Source organism: Gouania willdenowi, chromosome 24, assembly GCF_900634775.1.
Source record: "Gouania willdenowi chromosome 24, fGouWil2.1, whole genome shotgun sequence".
Lineage (NCBI taxonomy): Eukaryota > Metazoa > Chordata > Actinopteri > Blenniiformes > Gobiesocidae > Gouania > Gouania willdenowi.
In genome coordinates, this window is record NC_041066.1 from 23654601 (window position 1) to 23672551 (window position 17951).

Sequence of the window (17951 nt, forward strand, 5' to 3'; positions counted from 1 at the left end):
TTGTGGGGTTTTATTCAGTTTACTAGTACAACTATCAAAGGCAAAAATTCACTAGCAGTACTAGTAGGAGGGATTATTACTAAATCCAGCTTTGTGATTGGTTGTAATGTTTTCAAAAGCCAATGGGAAGCCTGTATTTTCTTTTCCCTGCCCTCTATTAGCATATGAGGCTAACTAGTAGTACTAGTGAGACTTTTTTCTTTACTAGTATAGTGTACTAGTAAACCAGTACTAGTAGAGTTTAACTATGGTTGATTATAATTGTAATCATGTAATATGGCGTAGTTATAACTGTCATTTTTTAAAATCAGTTGCTGTCGTAATCTTAATTAAATTGTAATTGTGTTTAGAAAAATGCCATGAAAATTCTATAAAAATTGTCAATTGTAATTTAACGCAAAACTGTGGAACCATGTTTCAGTTCTATGTTGTACAGTTCTACAAATATGTTGTTAACAATTATTAACATATGTTTCATATCAAGCTTTCTCACATTCTATTTCTTAAAAAAAAAAAAATATATATATATATATATATATATATATATATATATATATATATATATATATATATAAGGGTATACTGACAGAAAAAAAGATCAGACGTCCACGGCAAAAATATTAAAACCTATATTTTCATTGATTATGAACCCTAACAATGTAACCAATAGATAGGAAATAAATTAGATGATAGATCTTAGTTTTTAGTGTATTTTAAAGCTAATTTAGGACCCGTTAGCATTAGAGATGCTAACAGAAGGCTAACACAAGAGGAACTTTTATTAAGTTATTTATTTTAGGCTCAGTAATTATGATTGAGAATGTAATTGACTTTCTGAGGATAAAAACAATTGTAATTGGAAAATATGCTGGTCACTGTCACCGTAATTTAATTGTAATTGAACATTGGTTATTCAAAACGTAATTGTAACTGAAAAATGTAATTAACCCCAACCCTGATTCCTATATCTACCAAAGGAGATGATCAATCACTGGTTCACCACAGCAGCTGTTAGAAATGTTGACATGCTTTATGTTTATGTACGTTATGTGATGTTTTCCCGCAGTGACTGAAGCCGGCTTCGGCGCAGACATCGGGATGGAAAAATTCTTCAACATCAAATGTCGAGCTTCAGGCTTGAGGCCCAACGCGGTGGTGCTCGTGGCAACGATTCGAGCGCTGAAGATGCACGGCGGAGGCCCCAGCGTAAGCAGTTAGACGACTCTGACGTACTGTAGTGCAATTAAATATATTCTTCCACCACAATCATGATGAAGTGTTTGATCAATTACAATTACCAGTACATGATACGAGTCTGGAGGCTTTGTGTGGACGTTTGGGTTGAATACTACCAACCACATCAGCCACTAATAGACACAATGTACACATCAGAGATGGGCCACTTTTATCACAACGGGAGGGGCGGGGCCACAAGTGTGTGGTTGAATATGATTTGAGGGCCTCATTATCAACATTAATCTGACAATCTGAACATTATCACAGGAAACAACAAAAGCTTGTGTTTTCTTTTTTTTGTTGTGTGTTTTTGAAGTCCTGTAGTGTCGTTTGGCCTTATGGGTGTTTTTGTTTATATTTTGTGTTTTTTTTAGTTGTCGTTAAATGTTTGTCTTATAGTCGTCTTGTGTATTTTTGTTGTCCTTTTGTGTCTTTTTGTAGTTGTCGTGTGTGTGTGTGTGTGTGTGTGTTTTGTATTCATTCTTTCTGTGATTTTCTGCATTTTTAGGAGTCATTTTGTGATATTTACTTGTTTATGTTTTGAATCTGGTATTTTTTATTATTTTTTTCAATTGTCTTGTGTATTTTTGTTGTTGTCCTTTTTTGTATTTCTTCAGACATCTTATGTATTTTTGTGTGTTTTTCACTTACTTCGTATGCGTTATTTAGTTGTCGTTAATGTAAAAATTCTGTTGTTTTTGCAGTTGTTTTGTGTATTTTGTCACTTACTTCGAGTGCCCGTGTCTGGTATTGGATTAATTTTATACATAATACAGTGAAAACTAAAGTAGAACAGTTTAAAAGTCTTTCCCCAACTTTTTGTGGTCGTTTGGGAAACAAAATAACCAAAAAGTTTCATTTGAAGTTTCAAACTTTTCAATCATTGCCCGTTTCAGTAACAATTCTGAGTTGTTTCATGAAGTGTTTTTCTTGCTTGTGTTTCAGGTTTCAGCAGGAGCTCCTCTTCCCACAGAATACATCAGTGAGGTACCAGTTAATGCTACACTTTTCTAGTGAAACATGTGAAAATCACTTAACTCGAGTGTTTTTCTAAAGCGAAAACATAAAGCAGTAATGGGATTGACATGGAAACGTTTATAAGCTGCAGCCCACACATGTTGCATAACTGGCTTTCAGTACATTTACGTTTTACATCCTTAGTGTGGGATTCGTTCCAGGACAAACATGGGAAATGAAACCACATTCGAGCAGTTAGTGGGAACGCCATAAAGAACATTTAAGATTGTTTTGACCTAATGTGCCTTAAATGCCACTAAATTGCCCTTCCATGTGCACAAATAACTCTTCTGCTAACATGTTTAAGAGTCCTTCTGTGATTAATAGCACAAATAATAGATTAACATGTGGTTTGTGTGCGTAGAGGTCAGGGTTTGGAATCAATTACATTTTTCAGTTACAATTATGTTTTTATCCTCAGAAATTCAACTACAATTATGTTCTCAATTACTAATATTTAATTACAATTGACCACAATGACTGAGCCTGAAATAAATAACCTAATAAAAGTTAAGCTAGCTTTCTGTTAGCATCTTTAATGATAACTGGTCCTAAATCCGCTGTAAAATACAATAAAAAAAAAACCTAATATATACCATTTAATTTTTTTCCCATCTATTGATTTATTCTAAATTGTAAAATGTGGGAAAGCTTGATATGAAACATATTTTAATAATTCTTAACTACATGTGTTAGAACTTTAACATGGTTCCCAGTTTTGCGTTAAATTATAATTGAACATTTTTATAGAATTTTCATGGCAATTACAATTACAAAGTCAATTATTTAAATTAAATTACAATTTAATTACCATTATGACAGCAATGGATTTTAAAAATTACAATTGCAACAAGTTTCAGGGTTTTCAAGTCCTTTAAATTTGATTAAAAATCATTTTTGATTAAAAAACCAGACTTCCTGTGTGTTTTAGAACATGGCTTCGACAGACTTTTTTGTGCGTCTCAATAGATTCTATAAGAGGCCCGCCCTCCTCCCACCCACTCTGTAGTCGAGCTCATGCTGCTTTATAAACATGAGACAGAGCATGGGGGCGGAGCGTTCACCGGTACATACATAGACTGTAGAAAATACATACATAGCACTGTGTGAAGGACGCTGAAATGCTCACTTTCGTGGGCGTGTCTGTTTACATGTCAATCACGGCCTGGAGGCGCGGCTTCTCCAGCTCAGTGCCGCTTCAAATTCATCATCAAAGTTGGAACGCGTCATCAAATTGTAGCGAGATGTTTGTGCTCACCCTGCAGTAAGAAAGGAGCAAATCACAATCTAACTAACGATTCATGTGTATGAAGCCCTAATGGTACTGTAATATTGTTTAAAGCACAGAAAAGTTGATTTACCGTAACATGGGCCCTTGGTCTGAGGAGATCCAGATCCGCGAGGACAACAAACTGGAATCTGAATAGATGGGGTTCAACTCCCTACAGCGTCCTTGCTAAAAGCCAGAATATATGAAAACACAATAGTTTTACATTTCACAACAAATCTAAATGACCCTGACGTCCCCCCTTCAAACACATCCATGAAAAAGCTACTGAACCTCCCACTTTTCTATATGAATACATACTGCACTTCGTACGGGCACTGCACTAGTAACAGTAATAATAAGAAAAGTCAGTACAGAAACAATAAATATAATTGACCACAACCCTGGTGGGGACGCTATAAAGAACATTTAAGATGGTTCTGAACTAATGCTCCTCAAATGTCACTAAAGTGCTCTTCCATGTGCACAAATAACTCTCCTGCTAACATGTTTAAGAGTCTTAATGTGATTAACAGCACAAATAATAGGTTAGCGCGTGGTTTGTGTGCGTAGAGGAGGTTCATCTCTATCGTCCTGGGATCGCTGGTATAACTGGTCTCCTACGCAGTCACAGCTGAGTAAATAATGAAGCCTTGGAAGTTAATTGTGAAACCTGTAATAAGAACCAGAAGTACTGACGACAACAGAGTGGGGGAAATGGATTTATGGAACCTGGTTGACCCCACGACTCTGATCCTGCAGTGCACACACACACACCAGCACACACACACACCAGCACACATACTGTAGATTCTTGTGGTCAGACTTGGATCTGCTTCCATATGTGGTTGGAGTATCTGACATGGTTCAGTTTCTTAGTCACATATTTCAACTAATATTGTGCCGTCGTTTTGTAAATCATACACAGAACGAAGGAATCTATGGACGCACAGGTTGACACGTGTCATTTCTCTTAGTTTGGATAAATCTGAGCTAAAGGAGGAAATGATGGTGTTTAAACTGGAATCCCAGTGGAATCATGGATTTCCTGTCAAAACCTTTAAATTGCATTTAAGCAAAAGAGTTACCCATGAAGAAACCCATCGTCCTTATCCATATACGTACATGTCACTTGCACATTGCTTTTGTCATAATGAATTATTATTGGTTGTGTAAGAATGAATACATCAAAAGAAAAAACTACAGGACTTATTGAACAGCTTTTATCTGCACAAATAAAAGTGCAGTTAACCCTTTCAGATACAGCCAAATGGTTAGCGTAGCAGAGGTGCTAATATATAGATGATTATTGGTTAGAAAAGTAGCAGTTTGTGATTGGGTGACACTTTAAATACTTTAAAATAATGTTTTTGTTCAGTTGTATTAAAAGAAAATGTTTCTGCATCTGTTAAATTACTTACACTAAAAACTATATTTTGTTCCCTGGTTGAGTGACTGTGTGAAAGGATTAAAAGTTATTTCATGTTCATGAAATGGACAGAATAACATTTTCTATAATATATGAACTGTATAAATAGGTCAATGACGTGACGCCCGAATATTCTGTCCAATTGCATTTCTTTCAGTTAAAAAAAGGTTTAAATGCATAAAAAGGTGCCAAATATGTAGTAACTTAGTAAATATACAATTTCTTTCTTTTTTTTACTTACTGAATTACTCCTGTAATTTATTCTGTTATTCAAAGTATCAAAATATCATGACTAAATTTATTTTCTACCTTGTTTTACTTATATTATAGTCCTGTATATGATTTCATAGTATTTATATTTTTATTTATAAGATTCTTGCAAACTTTGATGATGCCCATTTTATTAAATATCATGAGGTGAAATCGTTATGCGTCATTGATTCAGATATTAAAATAATACAAAACTTGATAAAAACATAAATTCTTGCTTTGTCTGGACAGAAGCATCTGCTAAATGAAATTGTAGACATTTATGTAGAATAAATAAAATAGAAAAACACATGTATGCACCAAACAAGTGTCACAGCCCTATTTAATAAAAATAAATAATAAAATAAATCTAATAAGAAGAAACGATAGATTTAAAAAATACATTTCTTATTGTTTGCATTCGTTGATTAGAAGTGCTTTACCTGTAGGTTTGACTTTAGCACCTTATTTTTTATTTCATTTAATGGATTATATGATTTTTTTTTGTTTGTCTTTAGAATCTAAACCTGGTCTCAGGCGGTTGCCAGAGCAACCTTAAAAAGCAAATCCAGAATGCACAGCAGTTTGGAGTCCCAGTCGTCGTGGCGATCAACGTTTTTAGGTAAGAACGACACGTTGGCGCACAATAACGCAGCTTTAATCAGTCGTGGTGTTTGTTTCTGAGTTTTTCTTTGTGATCTCACAGAACCGACACCCCAGCAGAGATTGACCTGGTGTGTCAGCTAGCGAAGGAGTGCGGTGCGTTCGATGCTGTGCCGTGTCATCACTGGATGCAGGGGGGGAGGGGGGCTGTGGAGCTGGCCCAGGCTGTGAAGGAGGCCACCAGTAAACCCAGTTACTTCCAGTTCCTCTACGACCTCCAGGTGAGTGGGAAAGCTCCTCACAGCTCAGATTTAGAGTAGATCTTCACTAGTAGAGGGCAGTGGTGGCCTAGTGTTCAAGCTAGCGTGTAACTGGAGGGTTGTTGGTTTGAATCCACTGTGGGATGTTGAAGGAGTCCCTTAAAGCTGCAGTATGTAATAACCTTTGAGCATATTGTAATCTAAAGTATTCAAAGAGGATTCTGGATCTCTGCTCCTTCTCTCGGCTTTCTATTCAAGCTTCAAAAATCAAAGAGCGGACGCTCTTATATCAGCCAATCAGAGATCTTTTTACAAACCAAGTGCTCCATGAGCTGTTATGGGCATTATTATAGTTCACGTCCTACCGGTAGTGATGATCCAATGGTGGATGTTCCAGCAAGAAAAGTTCCCATCGCGGCATTAGGTACGATAGTTTAAACGGCAAGGCAATCCAATAAAAGTGAGTGATAACAGATGGAATAACAGACGTGGGAAACAGGAAGTAAGCCATGTTCAAAACAGGAAGTAAGTCATGCTTGAAACAAGAAGGGGAGACATGTAGCATATGTACTTACCTGTACATATATGACAATAAAGATTATTACATTATTATTGTTACTACTTGTTAGCCTTGTATGCTAATAAGGGGGCAGGAAAAAGCAAATTCAGGCTTTCAAAAAATTAAACCAATCAGGGAGCTGGATTTGGTTATAATCCCTCCTACTTCATTTGCATTAGGCCTACTAGTACTACTAGTCAGATTTTGAGTGTACTAGTAGTGCTAGTAAGCTATTCTTTCTACAAGTGCATTTTATTAGTTAACAGTAATAAGTGACAAGAGATTATGATTTGTTTGTTTATTTAATCATTTGGATACGTCAACAAAAACGCACACACACACACACACACACACACACACTCTGCAGGAAAATGTGTCCGATGTGTTAAGGACAATCTTACCAACACAATTCCAATTTTAATACTAATTTAATATATTTTATATTTCACCACTGTTGACTCTGACTCGGTATCCAAACAGTCCGTCATAAAGATGTAGCATCTTTATAACTATCATATCACAGTAGAGTGATATGATATGTAAGAAGTCCCAGTGATGTTGTTACTCTATATATCAGCACTACAAAAATGTAGAATAATAGACTTGGGAAAATGTTTAGTTCAGTAAATCAATGTTTTGCATTATTTCTGTGTGTAAAGTATCAGATAGTGTTTGTGTGGGACAACGTATATGAAATGAATATGAAAGTTGTGACTGATACTGTTACACTGTTGTAGCGTGAGTGGAGCTGCTTTTAAGATGCCTTCTAGTTTATTTTAGCAGCATCTATAATACTTTGGAGTATTCTCTTTATATGATGAACTTTTTATCTCGTAGATGCCGATTGTGGAGAAGATCCGAACAATAGCCAAGAGAATTTATGGAGCCGACGACATCGATGTGTCAGCAGAAGCTCAGAGGAAGATAGATTACTACCATGAACAAGTGAGCTCACCACTAGGGTTCATCACTGACTCATCCTGTGTCTTCTCCACACTCACACACACACACACTGTCTTCTCTGAGCAGGGTTACAGCACACTGCCCATCTGCATGGCTAAAACCCATCTGTCCCTGTCCCACCTGCCTGAGAGGAAGGGGGCGCCCACTGGCTTTGTGTTGCCCATCAGAGACGTCCGTGCTAGCGTCGGTGCTGGCTTCATCTACCCACTAGTGGGGACGGTACGTCATCCACACGCAGACACGCAGTGTTTAAGATGAGTTCAGAAAACGTTCCCCAAAAACCAAATGTCGCTACATTTACAAACTGCTGACTAATAACATTCTACGACACATTTTACACAATCAACAAGTTAAACTCATGAGTCACGATCCAAGCACTGTAATGACATTTTAAAGCTGCTGGAGACGATAATTTTATGTATATACTGTCTACTATATACTATAAGTATGGTTAGGATGATGAGCGTTCCCACTGAAGGATACTTCCTAGTTTCCCAAGATGCATTTGGAACCTACAAGGGCAAAAACCTGAATCACACTGAGGCTAAATATTTCTGTTGATTCTCCACCTTTACTTTAAAAGTTTTGAAAACCTTTGAAAATAGAAAGTGACCAAGTAGAACATCAACATGTGCTCATTTGATCCATAAAACATAAGACATTTTGGAGACCCTCTGTTGTTCTCCTGACTAAACTTCCTGTTAACTTCAAAATAAGAGCCCTATTCACAAAAGAGTTAAAAAACAAATGGAAGACAAGAAGAGATGCTTTTATTTTGAAAAGATGTTTGATTTTTAGCTTGAAGCCGGTCCTAAGACCATTTTACATTCCGCTCACAATGCATCAGTACACATCCGGATGTTTCTTGTGTACTCCATCTTTTCATACTATCTAATGTGAATGCACTACGTACTCATTTAGAAGTCAGACTTCACGACAACGTTTTCAAAACGATCTCTGTTTACATGAGACCGCTGGAAGTATAAAAAACAATGTAGTGAACATGCCAGGCCAATAGATGGAGGTGTGGTTTTGCAATGAACCAAAATAAGCAAACACAAGTAGGAGTGTTTGTGTGTGTGTGTGTGCGTCACTCTTTGGATTTAAACTGAATTCCTCCAACAAAGTGTTAATGACTAGTTTTTGACTCGTTGTGTAGCTGTGTGTGTGTGAGTCGTGTGTGTTACAGCATTAAACCGCTACGTAGCATCTGTAGCATCACATGAAGCTGATTGTCATGTTTACAGTTTAATGCAGAACTAGTGGCTATTAAATAAACCTGAGTTATTGAAGAAACTCACCTACATTCTGACACTACGGGCTAATTAAAGCTAGCAGCATCAGTGCTAGTTTTCCTGTTCACACGGCATTTTCAAAAACTTCCACTCTGGAGCCCGTTTTTAAAATGTCGTTGCCGTGTAAATAAATCACCAAAGCACAATAAAATTTTTGCGTTTTCACTAGAAAACATTCTCGTGTAAACAGACTTTACAGTGCAGATAAGAACAAACTTTTGTTGCATTGGCTCATATTGCAGAATAAAAAACCAACAGGATGAAAAAAACAGCAGCAAGGTAAATAAAATAAGTAGTATTTAAAAATAAGGTGCATATATAAATAATAAGAGAAAGAAAAAGGACAATACATTAAACAACAAAATACAGAAAGTGACAGAAAAATACAAAAAATTAGAACAAGAACACAGAAAATAACAAAAACACACATAATGACTCCAAAAAATGACTAAAAACTGATAAAACAACAAAACCAGACAAAGATGAAACCATTTTCCCCCTGTGTTAATGCTCAGATGGGTCATTATTCAAAATGTTGACATGAATGTTGATAATGTGGCCCTCAGATCAGGTACAATTACATTCTTGTGGCCCCTGCTGTGATACAGTTGCCCATCCCTGGCTTAGACATTGTCGGTTTTTTACATATTTGGTATTTTATGTATACATAGAAGTGTAAACTCGAAATAACTCGTTTTCCTGCATAAAATCTGTGGAGATCAAACTGTTCCATATTTGGCCCCTGAACTAAAATGAGTTAGAGTGAAGTGCTCTGGTTGGAGCTTCCTGTTTGATGATGGGCTTCCTGAGTGCTTTGCCTCCCTGCTGTTTCACCACAGCAGCCCGAGGGCTGGGCTCTGATTGGCCGTAACCGAGGGAGTGGCCAGTCCTGTCCTATCGTATCGTGGCGTCAGTCCACACACTTTGATGTTCTGGGGCCCCTGGAGCAGCAACACATTAACCCTGTTGGTTGTGATTGGATGTCAGATTCAATCAGGGTTGGGGTCAATCATACTTGTAATCACATAATTGATAATTCATTTAAATTATGGCATGATTATAATCATAATTGTAATTTTAAGAATCTGTGTTTTTGAATCTGAGTAATTTTGTGTATTTTTGTTGTAATTTTGTACATTTCTCTCTCATTTTGTGTTTTTTTAGTTGTTATTTTTAATGTAAATCTGTTATTTTTTTTTGTTTTTTTGTATTAATTATGTGTATTTTTGTTGTGCATTTGTGTATTTTGTAATTTTTTATGTTTTTGGAAGTCATTTTGTGTATTTCTGTTGCCATTTTGTACATTTTTGTGGTTTTTGTTTGTTTTTTGAGTCATTTTGTGTATTTCTCTCTCATTTTGTGTTGTTTGTTATTGTTATTTTTTATGTAAATCTGTTATTTTTGAGTTTTTGTTGTCATTTTGTGTATTTTTGTTGTCATTTTATAAATTTTGGTAGTTTTTTGTGTTTTTAAATGCAAAACAGGTCTATGGCTTACACATAAGTAGTTAACAAATACTGTATATAAATGTGTTTCATATTAAGTTTTCCCACTACCTGTCAGTGTATTTTCACATTAATACAGGTGGTCAGGGTTAGAAGAGTTAGGATATAATAGAAGGGTTTGTGTTTGTTGTCCTTTTGTACATTTCAGTTGTATTTTTTTCTGTATTTTTGGAGTAATTTTGTACATTTTTGTTATTTTTTATATTTATCTCTCATTTTGTTTGTTTTCTTTTTAGTTATTTTTAATGTAAATCTGTTATTTTTGAGTTTTTTATATTTATCTTGTGTATTTTGATTGGCCATTTGTGTATTCTGTAATGTTGGATGTTTTTGGAAGTCACTTTGTTTGTTCTTGTTCTCATTTTATAAATTTTTGTTGTTTTCTCTGTGTTTTAAGAGTATTTTTGCGTATTTGTCATAATTGAATATGTAATTAATTAAATAATTGAAAAATGTAATTGACCCCAACCGTAGAAGGGGAGGAGAACTTTGGGGTCTTCACTGGGTTGAGGGACCAGGAAGTAACTGATGTCATACTTTAGATATGTGAGGGTGGGGCAGGAAGCACAACAAAAGATCTTTATAGATCTATTCTACATGACTTACCAACAGGATAAACTTATCAAGAAAAAACATTACATTTTAGTTTTAATGTATTTGAATCGACTTCACTTTGTGTAACAAATACGCTTCATTGATTTATCTAAAGTTCACTCACCCTCTCCTCTTGTTAGCGAGTGTGATGTTTATTTTATTTGATCATTTAGGGTAATGAGCAGTTTTAGCTTTAGCACACGTGTGTTTTTGTCGTCCTTTTGTACATTTAAGTTGTTTTGTGTGTGTTTTTGGAGTCATTTTGTTCATTTTTGTTATGGTTTTTGAAGTAATTTTGTGTATTTTTGTTGTCATTTTGTATATTTTTCTCTCATTTCTATATTTCTCTCTCATTGTGTTATTTTTGAGTTTTTTTGTATTAATCTTGTGTATTTTTGTTGTCCATTTGTGTATTCTGTAAATGTTTTTATGTTTTAGGACGTCGTTATGTGGCCTTATTTTAGGAGTTGCACAAACTAATCACATCTTAGCCAAGAATGGCTAACAAGCTAGTTTAATTTTTTTTAAACTGTATTTACATTTCTATTAGAATTGGTTCCAGAATGACATAACACCTGCCAGTAATTGACCATCTTTTGATTTCGTAGCATCATGAATTCTGCATCAGAATGTGAAGTCATGCTGAGTAATGCTAATGTGGAATATTGCATTCCACTCCCTGCTTGACTCATAGATGGACAAAAGCAAACTGACGGACTTCTCGGAAACCCTTGTTGGCACTTAACCAGTAACAGTGAGCAGCTCCCATCTGATCTCAGATTACATCCAGATCCACAGCACGTCCTGGTTTTATGTGTTGGTTTCCATGCAGACAGGAAACTTTCTGCTCACTTCCTCCTATGTGTTTTTGGAGTCATTTTGTGTATTTCTCTCTCATTTTGTGTTTTTTAATGGTTATTTTTAATGTAAATTGCGTCAGATTGCGTCCTGGTTTTGTCTGGGTTTGTTTGGTTCTGTCCATTGGTTTTATCCATTGGTTTTGTCTGGTTTTATCCACTGGTTTTATCCATTGGATTTGTCTGGTTTTATCCACTGGTTTTGTCTGGTTTTATCCCTTGGTTTTGTCTGGTTTTATCCACTGGTTTTGTCTGGGTTTGTCTGGTTTTATCTGGTTTTATTCATTGGTTTTATCTGGTTTTATCCATTGGTTTTGTCTGGTTTTATCCATTGGTTTTGTCTGGTTTTATCCATTGGTTTTGTCTGGTTTTGTCCACTGGTTTCTATGCAGAACCACATTTTAGACAGGAAACTGTCTGCCCACTTCCACTAATAGGCCCATAAAACATCCCTCTGGGTCAGAAGAAGGAAGGCATCCAGAGAATGTTCCTTCCGTCTGTCTAATGAGAGACATCATTTACTGCTCGATGAGGAGGGGAAAGAAGTTTTGGAAAAGGAAACTGGTTTAATGAGACGCACAGTGGCCTTTGATCAGGTGTAGTGTTAAAAAAAACGCTGGCAGACATGACTAAGCGCTCACTGAAGAGTGGATGATGATGTCATGACCTTTCTTTCACATGCTCAACATGGATGAGGTCACAAACCTTCTTTCTTTCATTGTAGTTTATTGATGAACCAAATTGATACGATCACCAATCTTTAAAAAGCCTGACCTTCCAATCCCGATTTTTTGTTTGATGTAAGGGCCACATTATCAACATTCATGATCAACATTCATAATAATGACTAATCAGAGCGTTAACAAAGGAAACAACAGTTTTTATAGTGATTTTGTGTTTTTTTTTTTCTGGCATTTTGTGCATTTCTGTTGTCCTTTTGCGTATTTTTCCTGTAAAATGTATGTTTTTTTTAAAGTCGTATTGTGTATTTACTTTGTCATTTTGCATTTTTTTGAGTATTTCTGTTGTCGTTTTGGTTGTTTTTTTAGCGCTGTGGATTTGCTGAGTCATTTTTTGTGTTTTTCTTGTCTTTTTGTGTATTTTTGTTGTCATTTTCTGTAATTGTTGTCCTTTGTGTTTTTGTTGTTGTTGTGTAGTTTCCCGGTCATTTTGGATGTCTTGTATTTCTTGGTATGTATGTTGTTCTTGGAATTTTGTTATCCCATTGTGTGTTGTTTCTCCCTCTTTTTGTGTATTTTGTGTTGTTCTTTTGTGTATTTCTCTGTTAATTTGTATGTTTTGTTGTAAATTTGTGTTTTTTGTTGTAAATTCGGGTATTTTTTGCTGCCATTTTGTGCATTTACTTTTGGGGGTCGCTAGTTGCCCATGTTTGTGACCCACGCACAAGTTTTTTGTTTTGTTTTTTTAACCAATTTTAAAGCACTGTGATGTTATTTTAGCCTGTGTGGCATTTTGAATCAGCAAATTTAACCCAGAATTGTTTTTCTGGTAAGACTAAATTTGAATTTAAATGATTGAGAATTATATTGTATATCGCCATTTTGAGAAAATATATCAAAATGTGAATTTTGGTCCATATCACCTAGCCAACTCTTCAAAATGTAGCTTTGATTCAGTCTCACTCCACAGACTTTGCACTGCTCTCCACCCTTTTGTTCTCTGAATTATGAGAACAAGGCGACCATTTTCCCCAGCCCAGTTCATCTCCGCTAACAGCAGTGTCACATGGGGGCCAGATTATAGTTATTGAAGCAGCGTGGGCTGGTCCGCAGCAATTTAATTCACAAGTTTTTGGGGAGGGTACTAAATCCGAGCTGTTTCGTCTGTTGTTCGGCGCTGAGCAGCTGTGTTAGGATGAAGATTTTAATATGAGGTGCAGTTATTATTATTATTATATAGATTGGGATCTCGCATTCTTCCTTGATTTTTTTTGTGGCCATTGACAGTTTTATGAGATTTACGCAAAGCCAAGAAAGTGGAGGATGTAAAACAGCTGCTCATCCACACGTTTCAACTTCAGGAAATAATGAAACTATGACAGTGAATGAAAAAGATAAAATATGTATCTTTTATCTCTTTTTATTTACTTGTTTTACATTGTGAGTGCATGATAAACTACTGAACACTATCTTATATACTGTATCTACAAAACAAGGAAAGTCTGTGTGTGTTTGTGTGTCTGTGGCTCCAATATCTCTGTGGTTGAGGGACAGACAGAGCTGAGACTTTCAACATGGCTGCTGCTTGGTTCAAGGGTGTGCAACGTCAGATTTGTTTGGATGCGCACCACAAGTTTTTGTGTGTGCAAGCAGTGTGTTTGTGTGCACGCATCACAAGTGTTTGTGTGTGGGGGCACGAGTGATTGTGTGTTTGTGTGCGCGCGCGCACGCGAGTATTTGTTTGCGTGTGAGAGACACTTTTCATTGAGTTTAATCAGCTTAATCAAGGTTTAAATGTGCTTTATAGATAAAGTTTGTTTTAAAAAAACAAATCTGATTAATGGATTAATTTATTGATCGATTAATCGATTATGAAAATAATGGTTAGTTGCAGCGCTACGTGTTAACGTCTCATTTCTTTGCTGATGTTGATGTGTTTGTCCGTCCACAGATGAGCACGATGCCAGGCCTTCCCACCAGAGCCTGTTTCTACGACATCGACATCGATCCCATCACAGAGGAGATCTCTGGGCTGTTCTGAGCGTGCTCAGTAGCCACGTTGTCCTCCTCCAGGGTATCATCTATCTATCTGTCTAATCTGTATCTATAAAAACAAAGAGCTGCCTGGCATCGCATGTCATCAGATCAATCTAAATAATTGATAAGCAGTCATTGCCAATATGGTTTTTGTTACACGAGCCAACGTTGTCTCTAACAAAGAGTTTAGTGTTTACTACCTCCTGACCCAGTGTTCCCAATGTTCCCAGTGATGTCTCAGGATCTCTGTCTCCATGCAGACTCATTTATCCTCTGCACGTCTGACAGGAAGCGAATTAACCTGTTATGAGAAAAAGATTGATAGAGCATTACGTTTACACTTTATTTGCATGTGTCGTTGATGCTAAGTTCAATTTTTTATTCTATTTATTTTTCTTTTTTTCTCTTTTTTTATTTTTTCCTTTTTTTAATTTTCTTTCCAAATGTTTTTTCTATTTTTTTTCTCATTTTTCTCCTTTTTTGTTTTTTTTTAAAAAAAATTTTAAATACTAAATTTGATTCTTTTCTTTTACTTATATGCTAAATTCAATATTTTTTTTGTACGCTAATGATACTTCAGACACTGTTTCACTAACTGCATTTCACTCTTTAAGTTACAATGTTTTTACTTTGTGTTTTGTTTACCATTGGGGCTGAAAAATGCAACGGTATTTCAAGTGTGAATGAGATTTTTTAATCCGTTATAACATTTTAAATGAGAAGATACTGCAGCACAAGTCGTGTTTATTATGTTTCATTCGTTCTGAGGTTTTGTTCCATCATTAAATGTCAACTGAGGAGATTTGTTACACACTCTGACCTTTGCTGAGAAGTGCCTTTCCAATAAATATTTTAATTTACTTACCACTATGTGTTTGTTTTTCACTAATGCTAATTTTTAATGTACGTCACATTGATCAATAAATCCAAGGTCATTTGCTAGAAATAAAAGATGGAAAAGGTTGAAATTCCCACTTGAAAGATGGTATTCATCTCCACTGCAAAACACTCAGCTTTTTGATTTTGGTGCATTGCATTGTGGGATGTGGAGTCCCGTAAACGGACGCATTGAAATGTTTTTCCTTCATTCTTACTGTGATTTCTTGTGTTTTCCCCCCAAAAATTCAGCCAAAGTGACTTCCCAACACATTTCTGGTGATTTTCACTGAAAGTTGCGACAAGACAATGGTGGATGATTATTTTAGGGTTAACAGAAAGATTCGTATCCGGCTGAAATTGAATTTCTGGTGGAAGGAAGTGATATCACTGGGAATAAAAATGGAGTTAAGCCAATCTCCATGTCTGATGAAGAAACGCAAGAATAACAGTACTCACACTAAGAATGACGTAAAAACGCTTCTATGCATCTATCTACAGGACTCTAAATCCCACAATGCAATGCACCAAATTTTTCTGACAATGTCAATAAATGAAGTGTTTACAGTGGAGATGAAATAAAACTTTCAATCATAATCAACCTTTTACATCTTTTATTTATCTTGGATTTATTAATCTATGAGTCCAACACTATGTCTTCATCTAAATAAAATATCATCTGCATTTTTGCATTAAGTTGTTTATTTAAATGGATCCTCCACTGTTTTTACAAATGTGGCCTAAAACCTATAAAATGTCCTTATTAGTAGATTTATGCCTATCAAAATACTATTTTGCACCATATTCTTTTAATTAACTTTTAAAAATGGGACTATTTTACAGTTTTAGAGCCTGTGTTCCTCCATCTTGAAATCATGTGACTGATGATGTCACACGGCCCCACTGCCTGTAAACATCCCATTATTTTCTATTGGAGTGAAACATTCAGCCTGATTTTTTTAGGTCATTTCACAGCTTTTTATAACATTTAGAGGCTATTTAGAATATTTAGTAGCTTTTTAGATCATTTAGTAGCTTTTTTGGTCAAAATGACAAATCGTTTTGCTTTTGGTTATAAAGATGTCAATGTAAACCTCTTTTTTTTTTTCACAAAAAGAGGATAAAAACTACAGTCACTGATTTATTTTTTGGGTCACAACCATTTTTATTCTCAGTAAACAAGAGGTTTACATCGGCATCTTTAAGGTGCCGATGTAAACCATCTTCAAGATGAACACGGGCTCTAAAACTGTAGTCACATTTGTAAAAGGCAATGACATGAATAACAATAATAAGACATTAATCTTCTAATAAGGACATTTCAAAGGTTTTAGACCAAACTTGTAAAAACAGTGGAGGATCCATTTAACACAGTTATAAATGTTTCTTTCCCATCTCGTATTTAATACATTTGTTTCTCTACTTGCTAACTAATACAATACCCAAATGTGGCCCCTCAGTTGCCTAGAAGCAGATGATTGGGGGGCCCTGGCAGCACCCCGGGGTGCTGCATCTATCATTACAAGGTGTTTGTTTTTGCAACATGGAGCCAGAGTGCATGTGTGCACGTGTCATATCTGGCATTCCTCATCTGTTCACTCTGTGCGTTCAGGCCGTAGCGTAGCAAGGCTCTCATTTATTATTATTTTCACATACGTTAGTTAGAGCTGACGATGGATTTAACCACGACGGTGATGAGTAGTGGTAGTAGTAGTAATGGTAGTAGTAATAGTAGTAGTAGTAGTGGTAGTAGTAGTAATAGTAGTAGTAGTAATAGTAGTAGTAGTAATGGTAGTTGTAGTAATAGTAGTTGTAGTAATAGTAGTAGTAATGGTAGTAGTAGTAATAGTAGTAATAGTAGTAGTGGTGGTAGTAGTAATGGTAGCTGTAGTAGTAGTAGTAATAGTAGTAGTAATAGTAGTAATAGTAGTAGTGGTAGTAGTAATAGTAGTAGTGGTAATAGTAGTAGTAGTAATAGTAGTAGTAGTAATAGTAGTAGTAATAGTAGTAGTGGTGGTAGTAGTAATGGTAGCTGTAGTAGTAATAGTAGTAGTAATAGTAGTAATAGTAGTAGTAGTAATAGTAGTAGTAGTAGTAGTAATAGTAGTAGTAGTAGTAATAGTAGTAGTAGTAGTAGTAGTAATATTAGTAGTAGTAATAGTAGTAATAGTAGTAGTAGTAATAGTAGTAGTAGTAGGAGTAGTGGTAGTAGTAATAGTAGTAGTAGTAATAGTAGTAGTAGTGGTAGTAGTAATAGTAGTAGTGGTAGTAGTAATAGTAGTAGTAGTAGTAGTAGTAGTAATAGTAGTAATAGTAATAGTAGTAGTAGTAGTGGTAGTAGTAATAGTAGTAGTAGTAGTAATAGTAGTAGTAGTGGTAGTAGTAATAGTAGTAGTGGTAGTAGTAATAGTAGTAGTAGTAGTAATAGTAGTAATAGTAGTAGTAGTAGTAATAGTAGTAGTAGTGGTAGTAGTAGTAGTAGTAGTAGTAATAGTAGTAGTAATAGTAGTAGTGGTAGTAGTAA

At 35.5% G+C, this 17951-nt stretch overlaps 1 protein-coding gene across 1 annotated transcript in view; it reads left to right on the plus strand.

Annotated features, from left to right (window-relative positions):
• The window catches only part of mthfd1l (methylenetetrahydrofolate dehydrogenase (NADP+ dependent) 1 like), a 45920-nt gene extending 30841 nt beyond the window's left edge, over nt 1-15079 (plus strand). Inside the window, exons 22-28 of the mRNA XM_028439200.1 lie at nt 1067-1206; nt 2182-2223; nt 5717-5820; nt 5905-6082; nt 7458-7565; nt 7650-7802; nt 14466-15079. Of these exons, the coding sequence (XP_028295001.1) occupies nt 1067-1206; nt 2182-2223; nt 5717-5820; nt 5905-6082; nt 7458-7565; nt 7650-7802; nt 14466-14555 (815 nt within the window). The 3' untranslated portion in view covers nt 14556-15079. The remainder of the gene's footprint in view (nt 1-1066; nt 1207-2181; nt 2224-5716; nt 5821-5904; nt 6083-7457; nt 7566-7649; nt 7803-14465) is intronic.
• The last annotated feature ends 2872 nt before the right edge of the window (nt 15080-17951 follow it).